This window comes from Crotalus tigris, unplaced genomic scaffold, assembly GCF_016545835.1.
Source record: "Crotalus tigris isolate CLP2741 ecotype Arizona unplaced genomic scaffold, ASM1654583v1 scf7180000017773.841730, whole genome shotgun sequence".
NCBI classification, from domain to species: domain Eukaryota; kingdom Metazoa; phylum Chordata; class Lepidosauria; order Squamata; family Viperidae; genus Crotalus; species Crotalus tigris.
Genome location: NW_024096624.1, coordinates 110,146 through 126,542, shown reverse-complemented (window position 1 = coordinate 126,542; position 16,397 = coordinate 110,146). Strand labels below are relative to the sequence as shown.

At 42.7% G+C, this 16,397-nt stretch overlaps 1 protein-coding gene across 2 annotated transcripts in view; it reads right to left on the bottom strand.

The window, feature by feature from the left end:
* DHX16 (DEAH-box helicase 16) overlaps positions 1–15,808 on the bottom strand; it is a 36,018-nt gene extending 20,210 nt beyond the window's left edge. Inside the window, exons 1-10 of one of the 2 annotated variants that reach the window (XM_039341863.1) lie at positions 15,521–15,808; positions 12,045–12,316; positions 11,806–11,953; positions 10,757–10,813; positions 9,286–9,540; positions 7,395–7,619; positions 5,254–5,442; positions 3,466–3,576; positions 2,291–2,406; positions 1,238–1,448 (exon numbers count right to left, since the gene is read on the bottom strand). In XM_039341863.1, the coding sequence (XP_039197797.1) occupies positions 1,238–1,448; positions 2,291–2,406; positions 3,466–3,576; positions 5,254–5,442; positions 7,395–7,619; positions 9,286–9,540; positions 10,757–10,813; positions 11,806–11,953; positions 12,045–12,316; positions 15,521–15,724 (1,788 nt within the window). In that variant the 5' untranslated portion in view covers positions 15,725–15,808. Of the gene's footprint in view, positions 1–1,237; positions 1,449–2,290; positions 2,407–3,465; positions 3,577–5,253; positions 5,443–7,394; positions 7,620–9,285; positions 9,541–10,756; positions 10,819–11,805; positions 11,954–12,044; positions 12,317–15,520 lie in introns of those variants that run through there. The other variant, XM_039341864.1, reaches the window with a different exon arrangement.
* Positions 15,809–16,397: the final 589 nt, after the last annotated feature.

The window sequence follows — 16,397 nt, the reverse complement described above, 5'->3', positions numbered from 1 at the left end:
AGTATCAGCATCTTTTTTACACCGTGATGACCAAAACTGGATGCAGTATTCCAAGTGTGGCCTTACCAAGGCATTGTAAAGTGGTATTAATACTTCACGTGATTTTGATTCTATCCCTCTGTTAATGCAGCCCAGCACTGGCCTTTTTGGCAGCTGCAGCACACGGCTGGCTCATATCTAAGTGATTGTCCACTAGGACTCTGAGGTCCCTCTCACAGTTACTACTATTGAGCAAGGTACCCCCTATACTATACCTGTACATTTGGTTTTTCTTGCCTAAATGTAGAACCTTGCTTTTTTCACCACTGAATTTCATTTTGTTAGATAGCGCCCAGTGTTCACGTCTGGCGCAACCAGCAGCTGCCTTGTGAAGGGCCAGGCCAGACAGACCTCGCAGCAGTGAGAGGAGGAAGACGGCGAAGATCGAGTGAGGATGGCAAGGACAGCAGAGTGTCAGGATGACTGAGGATTATCTGTAACTCTTCTTGAGTTAAATAAACACAACCTCACCTCCCTGAATGGTTTCTACTATTGCTTGTCCTTGGTCCTCGCTCAGTTTTTCTGCTCTGAATTAGATATGCTTCCATAGATTATTTTCTCCTTTTGTTCTAATTTTGTGAAACTAGAAAGATTTGTTAAGGGCAAGACTATCTGAAAAAAATTTAGTCCCAATTGTGGTCATAAGTCAAGGACTAGCTATAGGAAGTAATGATTGAACAAAAGATAACCCAGGTTAGGAAAGTTGGATAGAATGAAATCCAGCTATGGGAATAAAGCCTGTAATACTGCCACACACAATAGCTATAAAACAGAAAAAAAATGGTACAATCTACAGCTTCAACTTGTAAAAAAATGGTACAATCTACAGCAGTGGTTCTCAACCTTTCTAATGCCGCGACCCCATAATACAGTTCCCCATGTTGTGGTGACCCCCAACCACTTATACATCACCGGGTGCCAGGGGCGTGGCCAAAGGGGGAAAAAATGGCGGACAGCCTTGTTTGGCGACCCCCATGAAATGGTCGTTCGACCCCAAATGGGGTTCCGATCCACAGGTTGAGAACCACTGATCTACAGCTTCAACTTATATAAATTCGAATTTGGACGTAAGAATTTGCATTCTGGAAATCTTACATGCTCTCCTCAAAGCCACAGCCACTGAGGTCGATCACTTTATCTCTCGGTTTCCTCAGCCCTTCACACACACGCAAACACAAAACACTTGGTGTTGGCTGACCTTAGTGTAATAAATGTCAACAGGAAAACGGCGCCCCGGGATGCGGAAGATGGGAGCATCGTCAAAGAAGGTGGAAAAGCGCTCGGTGTCCAGGGTGGCACTGGCAATCAGCACCTTCAGCTCAGGCCGGAAGCGAGCAATGTCCTTAATCAAGCCAAACAGAATGTCGGTGTGCAGCGTGCGCTCGTGAGCCTCATCTATGATGATGACGCTAGGAAGCCAGCGAGAAAGGGTGTTGGTTAACACTCATGCAATATTTCTACTCGTCTGCAAGGGATTTCGTAGTCTCGGTTCCATTTAAAGTCAGGCCAGTGTTGGCATATTTTTTTTTTAAAAACTAAGATAGGAAGATTACAATTTACAGTCTACTACAAAGACTACAATTTTAAGGAATCTGCAGCAGAGATCAGCCTTGAATCTAGATCTCTTAGCTTATTCATTAAGATGTACTATGATACCACACTACGTAACGCTCTTCAAACTGCAGATATTTTCTTTCTAACTATGGTCCCAAAGCAAGCTCTAGTATGGATTGCACTCTCTGGAGCAATACTGAAATCTCACCGGCTCAGGGTTGACTCAGCCTTCCATCCTTCCGGGGTAGGTAAAATGAGGACTCAGATTGTTGGGGGCAATGTAAATATATATATCAGTGGTTCTCAACCTGTGGATCGGGATCCCATTTGGGGTCGAACGACCATTTCACGAGGGTCGCCAAACAAGGCTGTCCGCCATTTTTTCCCCCTTTTCTTTGGCCACGCCCCTGGCACTCGGTGATGGGGGTCACCACAACATGGGGAACTGTATTATGGGGTCACGGCATTAGAAAGGTTGAGAACCACTGATATATATATACATTGCTTACTGGTGTATACCGCTTAGAGAGTGCTCGCACTTAAAGCGGATATAAGTCTCATAAATAAAATAAATCAGACCCTCACGTGGAAACAAATGTCATTTATTCCCCCCAGACCCAATTTACCATGCAAGTCTAAAAGGACATATCTAAGCTTGTCTAGGCCACTAAGGCAAGTGTCCACTTCTGTTACTCACCTGTAGCTACTCAGGTCAGGTTCAGTGAGGAATTCTCTGAGCAGCATCCCATCCGTCATGTACTTCAACACTGTCCGCTCTGAAGTGCAATCTTCAAAACGGATGCTGTACCCTACCTGGGGGAAGGCACAGAGCTGTCTTTATGGCAGGCAGAGCAACATTTGTCCAGGAATTTTATTTAACTCAAATCAAAGCCGCCTCCAAAGAAATGCAAGTAGTCCTCAACTCATGACCACAACTGAGCCCCAAAGTTATGTTGCTAAGCCAGATAGTTTTGCCCCATTTTATCTTTCTTTCCACAGTTGTTAAGTGAATCACTGCAATTGTTAAGTTAGTAACATGGCTGCTAAGTGAAACTGGCTTGCCCGTTGACTTTGCTTGTCAGAAGGGGGCAAAGGGTGATCACATGACTCTGGGACACTGCAACTGTCATAAAGAGGAATCGGTTGCCGAGCATCCGAATTCTGAGCACATGCCATGGCAGTGGTGAACCACATACCAGGCAGTGGTGAATCACTTCCATACTGTTGCTAGGAAAACTATATGGACATTTATCCAAGAAGTCACCAGAAGACAATCTGCTCTCCGAGGAAATCTCAATGCTTACATTACCTGGAACAACAGATATTGTTATGAGGCTAAAGAGTATTATGATGGCCAACACATCACTGCCTTCAGGTCTACGGCAAATAAGGGTGAACAATGGACACATTGACTTTTATCTGAAAATTTGGGATAATGCCTATATATAAGGAGCCCTGCTGGATCAGCCAACCAGATGCTTCTGGGGAGGAGATGGTGGAGTCAGGTATAACCCTCCTCCATCCCTGTACATCTACAACTAGTGTTTGGAGGTATGCTGCCCCCAATCCAGAAATAAACTGAATCTCAAGATAAAAGCACTTGGATATACCTGTCCTTCAATGTACCCATCACCACGTTGTGTGATACTGATTTCTATAGTTGCATGCTCTATTTGGCTGAATAATGCATGCTCTATTTGGCTGTGGACATTTTCATGCCAGGGAAGCAACTTTTTTTCCTAATGATATAGGCTGCCATTAAAATAATTACTGGCCATCCCAAAATTAGATCAGGATTATAAACTGGCTAAGAGGATTGGTAATATATAATACGCAGATTCTTTCCTTCCCCTCTCCCTCTTCAGAACATACTTCATTTCCAAGCTTGACATTCATTTCCTGTGAAACACGGGCAGCAACACTCATAGCTGCGACTCGCCTGGGTTGAGTACAGCCAATCTTCATTCCTTTCTTGGTGTAACCCTGTTAGGGAGAGAGAGAGAGAGAGAGAGAGAGAGGGAGAGAGGGAGAGAGAGAGAGGGAGGCAGAGCGACAGAGACAGAGAGAGAGAATATCCATGATTCAGGATTTTAATACCAAAGCTGTTATGTGCAGAATGGTTTGCGTAGGGGCTAAAATACTATGCATATTGGGGCCACTGGATTATACATTCAGCAGTTCATGGCCACACTCAATAATTTATGGGTGTGCATAAAATTGTTTGGGTAAGTGCTAAAATTCTTTTCCTGGTGAGGGTCGCTGGATTACACACTCAATTTTTTATGAATATACTAATATGCACACAACAAAACACCTGGGATTTGTCAAGTATGAAAAATAGACTTATTTCTTCTGCGTAAATCATCCCAAAGCACTGATTCAAAAGTTTTAGTACAATAGTTTTATGCACATTTTAAATATTCTTAAAATCAAAAACCATTTTTCAAGGGCATCTCTAGAAATGTAAATAACCAACTTCTTTTCAGTGGACAGCAAAATGTGGGTTTTGTAGAATGTGTCAAAAGGCAAGATGTGGTCAAATCATAACCCAGACGCAGTAGAAAATGCTACTTTCCCTTCTAAAGTTCTGGATGGCACTTAACAGTGTTGTTTTTCAGTGGGTTTTTGGCCGGCCATGAAGGTTGTGAGTGGTGATTTCGTTTTTTAATGTTAACTTACTGTTTTACCTATTTCATTACATATACACTGTCCACAGTCTGAACAAGTGGGGAAGCTTATAAAATAAATAACTATTTGAGGGAGTGTGTGTGTGTTTTTCCATTTTTTTCATCTTGATTCTTGCCTCACTGCCACAACTCTGTGCCGCTTTTTACAATCTTAACAGTTTTAAAATCCTAAGTTTCAACTGGAAAGGAGGCCGGAAATTAGGAAAAAAATCCTTATGGACCAAATGTTTTAAAAACTGGGATCTTCTTGAGTTTTGTTTGTAGCTCAAAACAACACATGGTCATTACCTTTAAAGCCCTATATGGCTCAGGGCCATTTGCGAGACCGCCTACTACCTCATAGTTCCCTACGTCCGGTTAGATCCCATGGGCTGGGCCTCCTTCAAGCCCCGTCGGGCCAAGCAGTGCCATTTGGCCTTCTCTGTGATGGCGCCCACGCTTTGGAACCAGCTCCCCCCGGAGATTAGGACCGCTCCCACCCTGTTGGTCTTCCGTAAGCTACTTAAGACCTGGCTTTTCTGGCAGGCCTGGGGTTTATAAAACCTGACCCCTGGATGACTGTCTTTGTACTGTTTGTTTGTTATGTTTTATGTGTTTTTTATTGTTAGCCGCCCAGAGTCCTTATTTTAAAAATAAAATAAAATAAAATAAAACCAATATACAAACAACACATATCCAGGCCAGTAACCACCATGATTTCCAGAAAAAGGCACTGGGACAGAGACGAAGAACAGGACAGCTGAAGTAGGAACTAAAGAGTAATGCAGACTGACTCCTAATATTATATGCAGGCCTATGATTACAAAAGAAGAGTATTGCTCCCTAGCGATACTCCAGAGGGCAATACTCTACTTCAACTCCAATCCTTAGCATATAGTAGGGACCAAAGAGACAGCATTTCCCTCCCATCAGCTTCACCGTTGATCTCCTTCACTCCTGCAAATAATTATTCTCCCTTTTCCTATCAAGTTACCTCTTCGTACAAATATTGTGGGATTTGAGTGGTCTTGCCAGAGCCAGTCTCCCCTTCAATAATGAGCATCTGATGTTCAGCAATGGCAGCCAGTAGGTCTTCCTGATATGGGAAAATAGGAAGGCTGCGGCGCACCTCCTGGAGAGACAACTTCTTGAGTTCAGCCTGGGACAGTTCCGGCTTCTCCTCCTGGGACCGAGGAAGCAGAGTTAGATGAGCTTCCCTAGACAAACAAGAACTTGGTTCTGTATTTCCTATCCCTGGACAAAAGGGATACCACAAGCAGATTGTGGGAGGCACTGTAAATCAATGGTATTTACTTTTGTTTACCTGTCAGAGCTGTCAGGCACAATCCTTCGTACTGCTTGAAAACAACCCAGAAACAATCTATGGATTCCCTTAATTGATTCTATAGAGCAGGGGTGTCAAACTCAATTTCATTGAGGGCCGCATCAGCATTGCGGTTGCCCTTGGGGGGGCGGAGTTTTGTGGCTAGGGTGAGTGGGCCTACTGGATGGGCATGGATGGAGTGGGTGTGGCCTATTGGGTGGGTGTGGCCAGCTCTACATCATTCGCGTCAAGGGTGCCTGTGGGGGCCTGGGCAGGAGTGGGACAGATCTGAGGGTCTTTGGCAGAAGGGAGTGGGACCAGGGCAAGTGCCAAGGCATGGTCCACTGGAGGAGCCTCACTGCTCCTCTCAGGCCATGTGGGGGGGGCCTGGATGGTGGCGCGGGCTACCCAGAGTCCTGGGCAGCAGAGGTCAAACACCCAGCCTGGCCCTCAAGCACCTGCGGCACCAAGCTGTTTCCAGACGGCCTTGGGGAGCTAAAACTGAATGTGTTTCAGCATAGATGGCCACCACAAAATTGTACATTGGCTCCCGGCTGGCCTGGGCCAGGGCCAAGGCAGCGGAGGCCGTTCCCTCACTGTTTCCAGGATGGCTTCGCGGGCCACATGAAACTACTTCGTGGGCCGCATCCGGCCCCTGGGCCTTGTGTTTGACATGTCTGCTATAGAGCAGTGATGGCGAACCTTTTAGAGACCGAGTGCCCAAACTGTAATCCAAACCCACTTATGTATCGTCGGATGCCGGGTGGGCGTGGCCCACTGGGTGGGCGTGGCTGCAGTGGTAACAGCAGACTGGGTGGGACTAAAAAGTTCAATCAATCAATTCCAACTTTGCGAGTTCTTTTTTTTCCCCGCAAGAAGTTGAAATTGATTGATTGAACCTTTTTTTTTTTTTTTTGCACACGGCGGTGGAGGCCTAAAGCGAAAAGGTTTTATAAAACCCAGCTGAAGGCCTAGGACTGGGGTGATGGCACACGTGCCCACAGAGAGGGCTCTGCATGCCACCTATGGCATGTGTGCCATAGGTTCACCATCATGGCTATAGAGCAAGGGTCTTCAAACTTGGCTCTTTTATGACAAGTCATAAAAGGGCCAAGTTTGAAGACCCCTGCTATAGAGAGTTAATATTGGGCTAGTAAGTCTGACTCAGTTAACATAGTTTCCTTTGGGCACCCATATTTAAGCAGCATTTAGTACAGAGAGAGCCATGGTGATGGCCTTGAGGGAAATAGTCAGAAGCTGTTACAAAAAACCAGAAGGGTAGAAGTAGGCATTGAGCCCTGGGAATGGATAAAATATTAGGAAGAGACTGAGGATGGCTCCTCCCTGACTCACTGGGATTTAAGAAGGAAGGGAAAAGGAACACAAGCACAACTGCAGGATTCTGTTATTTCTATTTCTTCTCTGCTACTATCAAATCCTAGATTCCTTGTCTATGCTCTGAATACTGTAATCCTTGATAAATAGCTCCCTTTCCCTGATTTATCGAAATCAACTTCCATTTTCGAGAATCCCTCCTGTTGAGACAGAGCTATTTGATCAGTTTTTTTGCTTCTAAGACACTTACATTTGTCCATGCGAGATCTCTAATCAACTGGCCAGAGTCACTTGGTTAAGTTGGCAACTATAGAAATTGATTAACTAACAAAACAAAAAACAAATATATTGATCCTCGCGTCCTGGAGGATTAAGTATTTTTTAGGGACAAGAACTGAATTTCTACTAGGAGTTTCTGGTTAGGCTAGCATTTGCAGAGTCTCATCCTCTCTATTTCCCAGTCTGCACCCTCTCACCTTGTCCTGATTTGTGCCCCGCATTTGCACAGCGTTCACAAACTGGATCATCTCGTCATCTTCTAGCACGTACTCGTAGACTTTGCGAGGATGGCGCCGATCAGCATCCCGGGCCCCGAAACGGAGAGCAGCTGCCCCAATGTGGTCTTCCTCCCAGCGCCGCTGCTCATCCCTCGGAGCCATGTGATCCTCTGCCTGGGGCTCCTCATAACGATCAGGAATCTTCTGCAGGACAACATCCAAAGAGAACCATCAGCGCAGTGCGTTCAGCAGCACAGTAGCCTATAGATACAGTCGCTGTGTCTGTAATCCAAGTTTTTGTATGTTTTCTTCAGAAATATGCCAGGCACTGAGTCATGTCCCTAAGTGCATATAATTTTAGGAAGCGTTAAAACTCACTTGTCATTTTGAACATTCTGTCCACTGATCCAAGAATCAGAATCCAGTGAAACAGACAGCAAGCAATGGGCCTAAACCTCAGTGCCTGGGTTCAGATGCAGGAGCTTAATCTGATGTGGCAATCGAGTCAGAAATAAAAGCTAACTGAAATATTTAGAGAAGAATGATTTGGCCTCTACATTCTGGAAGATCTTTTTTCTTTTGTTTCATTACAATAAGTGTCTTGAATATTTTTGCTTTTAATGTTATATAAAATGGTTAAGATATGAATAAAATTTGGTAGTACATCAAATAAAAAAAAATAAACTAAAAAAGCAGAAAGACAGAGATGCTTCTCTTAATACAGGCAAACTTTCTGTTTCCAAAAGTCCAGAAAATGTTATAATACAGTAGTGGCCAAAATTGTGCAAACCTTTTGGGAAAAGTGTATTTTTGAGGTCTGATGGCTAATAACACTTCTTTTTTTGTAGTAGTAGTAGTACCATAAAATTATATATCAATGGAAAGATAATTTAATCAAGAATATAATGCAACAAAGTTTGTTCAATTATCTGTACTGTATTCTATGAAAAGTTATAGCCAAATAACCGGAAAAAGAAAGCACAACTTGCTTGGGTTGATATCAGGTAGCTTTCCTTCATCTGATTGTAGCCAATGAGCATGAGTGTTTAGAGAGCCAATCAGGTGTCATCTTGTTTTGGCAATGAGCCAATCAGATCACATCAGTTATTGATGTCATGTATTGAAGTTGAGAGGAGGACATTTTTCAGTGTGTTATGTGATGGCTATCAAGTTGGTTGGGGTTTTTTGTGTTCTTTCATTTAGTGAGCTTGTAAAACGTAATAAAATTAAAGTAATGGTGCAAAGAGTTGACTGGTCGCCCAGAAAGCGATGTAAAATAGAATTATTAAGTGAACAAGCCTACAGTTATAAAGAAATTAGAGGAAAAATTGGTGGAAACTTAACCAAAGGTGGCATTTCTACTGTATAGTTTTCCCAAAAGGTTCCCACAATTTTGTCTACTACTGTAGTAGCAAGAGATACTGTGAGACATAGCTTCTGATAACAAAATATGTCAGAAAGTGGGACTGATAAAGATTGTTCTGAGTTTGTTGTTTGATACTATTGAAGGCAAAAGCCAGAATGTATCAAACATTCAGTCTTCAATATTCAGTCTGATGAGTTGGTTTTGAGGGAAAGCAACTTGTGTGCTCGCTGATGTTCAGCAGTGGAAATATGCTACAGCAGTGCTGCAGATCCGCTCCTAGTTGCCAAGAGGCTTCTGGATGGAATTTAGCCCTACACAGGTTGACCCCTGGTTATCTGCAGGATATCTTAGGCAGAGTTCTTTTGGTTATTGCTAATTTTTAACTGGAGGCCACTGGGGTAACCCCGAAACATTTTATGTTCTTTCTTCAGTCCACCATTTATAAAAGGGAAGTGGCCATCTCACCCTCCCACCTACAAACTTTGCACATGTCATGACCAGTACCTTGCTGCGACTCTCCTCAGGCATGTAATACCGATTATGCTTCTCCATCTTCTCCTGCTCTCCAGCCTGTTTGTACTGTTTTGCCAAGTCGCGCACTCTGCATTTGTACTCCAGCTCCTGTTGTTCAAGAGCGGTGAGTTCTTGCTCGGAGAACAGGTACTCCTCATCCTTGATCTCTGCTTCCAAATCTTCCATCTTGTCCTTTTCTCGTTTGGCTAAGTATTCCCGACGAGATTTCTTGCGTAGTTCTGGAATCTGACATAGAGGAAGAGAGTTTTATCCTCATTACAGTCTGAATGATTTAGTTTTTAAAAAAAGATTTTAGGGTCCGAATTTCATTAGATTCTTTAGGATTAGCTTATCAGTTACTGGCCTGTAAATACATATTCAAAGGTGTAACTGCAAGCTTGATTTTTTGCAGTTTATTCTACAATATTATATTCTTGATATTTACAGTATATACATTATGTGTGCAAGTTAGGACATTTATTATAAGGTCTACCTTATAATTATTTCATAGGTCAGACATTAAACAGCATCACTGAACTGAAAGGGACAATTTAGGCCAGTGAATATAATCTCCTGGTCATTGAAAGGATCCAGAGGAAAGCATTTTCAACAGATGATTCTCCAGCCTTTGTTTAAACCAGTGGTTCTCAACCTTTTTATACGGCGACCCCGGACATAAGCAGGCGGCGCGCATGCGCGGCGGCGCCCCCTGTGCGACATGCATGCGCGGCACCGCTTATCTCATTGATAAAGTGACTCTGGGCAGCTCATAGAATGGTAAAAAAAGATAAATATTAAAAACAGTTAAAATTAAAATTAAGATTTATAACTGCCTCAAATGCATTTAAAATTGAAAACAAGATTTGCTAACGATAATCAATCCCTTAAAGCAGGGGTGCCAAACTCACAACATCACGTGACATGTCACAACTTTTTTCCCATTTCCGGCAATGGAGTGGGCGCGGTTTCGCTATGATGCATCCGGCCCGCAGTTTGATACCCCTGCCTTAAAGAAATCCCTCATGTCAGTATGAAAATATCTCATATTTTGAATGATTGATAAAATCGATGAGTCTTTTTATTCAGAATACAAATGAACATAAGAACAGAGCATATTTCATGAATGAAGTCAACATTCAAATTCATGTTGCTGAAATCTAGATAAATCTTCAGCCAAGTAAGAGAACTTGTCAAGGTTCCAGCAACAGGTGAATTTTACATTCTAACATATGTCTTTTTATATGATTATGTGTGCTTTACTGATAATAAACACTTGACATTTTTTAAAAACATTCACTATTTCATTAAAATAATCACTAGAGCTGAATTTTTTGAAAACACAAGTAGAGAATGTTAGCTATTTGGGCATTTTATTTTAACATGCTCTATCCTGGCAACATCATTGCAAAACAATACTTCTGAAAGCAAGCTCTACTATAAAGGCCTTGCTTCAAGCTCTTACCATGAATTTCTTGTCCTCTTCCGCCATCTTTAAACGCTTCTGAGCTTCTTCATATGCCTAACCTCGACATAATCAGGAAACAAATATACAATATAAATCAAACAGTAATTCCAAAAAAGCTTGCCAACAAATGCTGGATGCAATATTTTCAGGATTATGGACTTAGGCATGCAACAAAGAGATTTACAGAAAAATTGGGAATAATGTCAGCAACAAAGTGGAACTTCCTCTTCTAAATAATATAAGCACTAGGTATATTTCTCAGGTATGAAAGAGGAAGAAATCAGAGGAGTCCAAAACATGAGAACTCTGGAGCTGGCATAGTAGAGATTTGAAAGTGATTGAAAAGGAGTCAACTACATGTTTCCATATTGGGAATGAAGGCCTTGCAAAGCCGGACTGAAATAAAAGATTCCATATCTCACTGAGTCAGCATTAAAAGTTTAGCCATTAATCTTGTACAAGATTGAATAAGAATTATACCATGGTTTAAAAGTAAGGCAAAACCGTATGTATACAAAGTTCTGAGACTTCTGCAAATTATCACAGTTCAATAATTTTGCACAATTTTCTTTGGCTCCCTGTTCCACTTTCCCCAGAAATGGAAAGAATGCCTACAAAGACACGTAGAGAACTGTGTCTGATTCCTGTTCCAAAAAACTTATTCAGGAATCTTTTCAGGTTTTCCACTTTTACCAAACATTGTCTATGTTCTTTTAAGTCCGCCTTTTGGCTAGACTGGCTAAAAAAAAGCAGTGTTACATTAAAAAAAACCTGCCTCTTGTTTACACCTGAGTAGAAACATAGTGTATATACTCAGTGATATTCATAATGATATGCAGGTATAGATACGTATGTATCTATATATTTGCAAGTGTGTGTAGATCTCTGATATTCAATTTTTAGCCAAATTTTCCAGCCCCAGGTGAAATGCTCCTAATGCAAAAATGGGTGATATAAGAAAAGAATGGGCAGGACAAGTTAGGACATGGCCAATCCAAAAGGGCTTCCCCGTTTACGAAAGCAAAATCCCAAGGCTGAGACCACACCTTCTTGTCTGATCGCTCGAGGATATTGCGCGTCTTTTCTTTGTCCTTGCGTTTGACACGTTCTGCAAAAGCGTCACGTTCTTCCAAGTCTTGCAGCCGCTCCCGTTCGCTCCGGTCCCATTCATCCTCTGAATCCTCTTCTGGAATCCTAGGCCAAAAAAAAACAAAAACAAGAATATCTGTGGCGTTCCTTATTTTTTTCTCCCAACTCTGCTTTTTGCAAGAGATGGGATACTCACCGTCCCTTGTCCTCTTCACTAAGCTTCTCATCAGAGTCTTTGTCTTCCTCTTCTTCCTTGCGCTGCCTCAGGTGTTTCTGCCGTTTCCGTTGCTTGCTCTCAGGACCCCGTGAGGGGTGGTGACGCTTTGAGCTACGGGCTGCTGTTGTTTTACTGGTTTCTTCATCATCGCTGTCCTCCAACAGGGTATATGAACGATTCTTTTCCTGCAACGCTAAGGCCTGCTGCTCAGCTAATCTGGCTGGACGCTCCTGTGGCACCTGGTGTGGAACCTACGAACCATTGAGGGAGGTGAACAAACCAGTTAGAACTCCAAACACTGCAATTTCTACACGTATACCACATATAAAACTCTTGAGAATCTAGCTCTCGTTCTTTAGCACCAGCCTAGAAGCCACATGGCTTTCCCAATTTCTCCAGGTCTATTTGTAATAATTAATTTTGACTTAAATATTGAACTCAGGAATATTCAAATCTTACTTCTGCCAAGATTTCATTAACTGGATCTGTTATGAAGTCTTCACCCTCCATTTATTGTTTTTATAACAGTGACCAACTTGATGGGTCAGTCTACAGATTCCCATTAGGTAGTTCATCTGAAATACGTGGAAACACAAAATCACTAAATGCTACATATTCTTTTCAAAACCTATTTTCACACTTCCATTCATTTCCTGTTGAATTTCTAAAGAAAGAAAAATTAATGGGATCTGGTGCAACCACCTTTATTATAGAGCAGGAACACAAAATAAGAATTGGTTTCTGCAGAAAAAAATTAATAAATTCCATTTCCAGCTGTATGGAGAACTATTCCTAGCTTGAAATCAGGAAAAAGTGACAGTGGTGCCCTTCTGAAATTTTAAATTTCAACTCCCATCAGCTCCACCACTAAAGCTATCAGTTTGTGTCCATCCAATCAATGCATTTCCTGACTGAGTTTTCAAGGAATGTATCAGTTCCACTAAATGGACCAAACAAAGAAAATTATTTAGATGGGCTATTTTAAAACAGTGTTTCTCAACCTTGACAATTTTAAGGCATGTGGACTTCAACTCCCAGAATTCCACAGCCAGCAATGCTGGCTGTGGAATTCTGGGAGTTGAAGTCCACAAGCCTTAAAATTGTCAAGGTTGAGAAACACTGGGCTATAACAACAGAATCTTGCCAAGTATGATTGTGTTGTACCTCCTCCTCCTTCTTACAATTCAGTGAATTAGGGAGTGTCCAGCAACACTATACTCCCTTTTAAGTAGGCAATGGAGTCTGTATATCTCTAAAGGTCATCTTCTTTACTCTCTACAGAATTTAATAAGTGGACTCACGTAATCAGATACAGTGCCTTCACATTCTTGCTCCTCCTTATCATTATCTATAATTATTGCTCTTTAAAGCTTTTTTGTCCTGATGCTCAGTAGAAAAGCTTTTAGAGTAGCAGACACACAATCAATGAAAAAGAGTCTACAATTTGAAAGTCATACTCAAAGAAGAAAATAGGAAAGGGGCTTTTCAACCTTTTCACAGATTGAACCATTTTTAAGATATGGCAATATTCGAGTACCACCAGTTGCCTGGCAAGGTGTCAAAAACTTGATGACCAAAAAAAAAAAACGAAAAAGAAAAAAGTGATAAAGTACAGGTAGTTCTTGACTTACAACAGTTTGCTTAGTGACTGTTCGAAGTTACAACGGCCCTGAAAAAAGTGACTTATTATCATTTTTCACACTTAGGACCGTTGCAGCATCCCCAGGGTCATGTGATTTACATTCGGATGCTTAGCAACTGATTCATATTTATGATGGTCACATTGCCCCAGGGTCATGTGATCCCCTTTTGCAACCTTCTGACAAGCAAAGTCAATGGTGAAACCAGATTCACTTAGCAACCATGTTACTAATTTAACTACTGCAGTGATTCACTTAACGAATGTGGCAGGAAAAGTTGTAAAATGGGACAAAATTCATTTATCAAATTTCTCACTCCTCCTTTTATATCCTCTCTTCTCTCTCCCCTCCTTCTTTTATATCCTCTCTTCTTTTTCCCTCTTCTTTTATACTGTCTCTTCTCTCCCCCCACCCCTTTTCTCTTCGGTGTACCTCCAGCTGACTGCTCTCCTCAAGGCTGCATTTCTCCATCTCTCTTTTGCCGTCCCCTTCTCTTTCCCCCATTCTTTTTTTTCTCTCCCTCTACCACCAAAACCTGATCCTGTTATAGCCTCTCCTCTCTCTTCCACCCTCATTTTCTCTTCCGGGTGCGCTGGAAGCGCCGATCAACTGTAACTGCATGTGCTGATCCTGGGCTCTTAGCAGGACCCAGGCAACAGCTCGCACAGCTCCAGCTGAATCTCTGGCTGAAGATTGTGTGAGGCTGCCTGCCATCCCCAAGGCCGTTGCCGATCAGCTGGAGCTGCGCCTGCTGATCCTGGGTTCTCAGCAGAATCCAGGCAACACCTTGCGCAGCTCCAGCTGACTCTCCCACAAGCCTGTTTGGTGCTGCTGCCAGTTCACCTCATCCACTTTTACACTTTTTTTTTACAGTGCTTTTCAACCCATCGTACGCGTACCACCTGCCAGGTGCCACCATACTACCAGTGATATGCGTATCACCAGTTGAAAAGCCCTGATCTATACTATCTTGTTCTATACAACAGGGTAGTTTTGATGATCATGGAACAGTTGCAAGCTTTCAAATTCAAAACAAAATTCAGGACAAATTGGTTTAGATCTCTTATGTTAAACAAAGCTAAAGCCAACAAAGCTAAAGAGAATTTGTTTCATACATTAAAAAAACAGGAAACAACAATTTTTGTTTTGTCTTCCTAGCGGTTTTAAAGAAAATCCTAGATGCAGCTTCGCATCTCTCAGTACCATTTAAGACTCCGATATATACATTTGGGGCTCTCCATCATCTCATCTGAAATATAATCTGGCATTTGCATTCTTTTAGAGAGTAGTTGAGGCCACATGGGAGGTTTCTCTGTGTCCTCAAGGTTATCTGAGTAGTGCAAGTGTGTGTGTGTGGAGCCTTTTCGGCTGCAGAATTTTTATTTTTTTGACCAGCTGTCTGCAAGGAATATAAATCTTTCCATTCCCCACCAATCCAGTCAGAGCTGAAGAAGCTTCTTGGATGAGAAGCAAAACGTCTTCAAAGAAAAACAAGAAAGTCCACTTGTCTCCTGAAAAAACACCTTTGGGGGACAACCATGACCTGGATGACTGAGAATCTCCATTGACATATAAACTCTCAACCACTCTCTCTTCCACTCCTCCCACTTTGTCTGAGGAAAAGATCTGGAACACTCAGAGGAAAGCTTACATCTATTTTGTGAAATGTTAATACGGATTTGGATTTATTTTTTTCATACAGAGCACTTCCTGTTTCTCACCCCTTTTTCGACAGCCCCGCCTCTGACAGCCTCCCCCCCCCACCAGTCTCGCTCTTCGAAGAGGGTCGCGCGCTCAACTGCCAAACCGTCTCACCCGGTCCCAGAGTTGCTGGGCGAAGGCGCGCGCGGTGGGGTCGGTCACCCGCAGCGTCTCGGTCTCTTCCAAGCGAGTGAGCAAGTCCTCCGGAGTCCGGCTCCGCTGGGCCAGGCCCACCATGAAGGCCACGACATGGCGCTCGCTGAGCCCCAGAAGGGTATGGAGCTGGTTCGATACCCAACGCTCCAACTCTCCCGCCATTGCAGCAGGACGCCGAACCCCCAAATCTCGCTTCGAGCTGCGTGGTAGTATTTCCGAGCTCGTGCTGCTGGGAGCCAATCAGCAAGCTCGGAAAGGCGAAAAGTTCGTCATCTTAAAGCGACATTCAAAAGACAGGCTAACGTTGCTCTCGAGTTTGGTCGGTCTCTAATTGGAATTGTGGGAAATGAAGTCCAGTACCCCAGGGAAGCATCTGGCTTACGTTCTGAACGGTGTTTCCTAGCCCTCCTCAGGCTGCAATTCCCATCATCCCCAATCAGTATAACAAATGGTCAAGGATGATAGGTTGCTACATTAGAAATCCTAGCAACACAAACGTTTGAACAGGTTATGGCAGTTTCACGTAGCTACGTAATCTGCAGTTTAGACTGCTCTTCCACATTTTTAGTATTTGTGTGTGTGAATCAGGTTATGTGCCAAAAGGCATTATCTGATGAAGAAAGATATTCCTTTGGAAATAGGGAAATCATAAGTAATTCCATTCAAGAATAGGTGTTCTGAAATCAGGGATTTTGCTTCCTGAATACCGTATACTTAGCAGCTTTTCATATTTTCTGTGTTTTAGACTGCAGTGCATGGAGAATGCAGAAGAGCCACTTTATTTAAACCATTGGCCATTACCATCTTTCCATGCTGTGCAACTTGCTCTTTAATT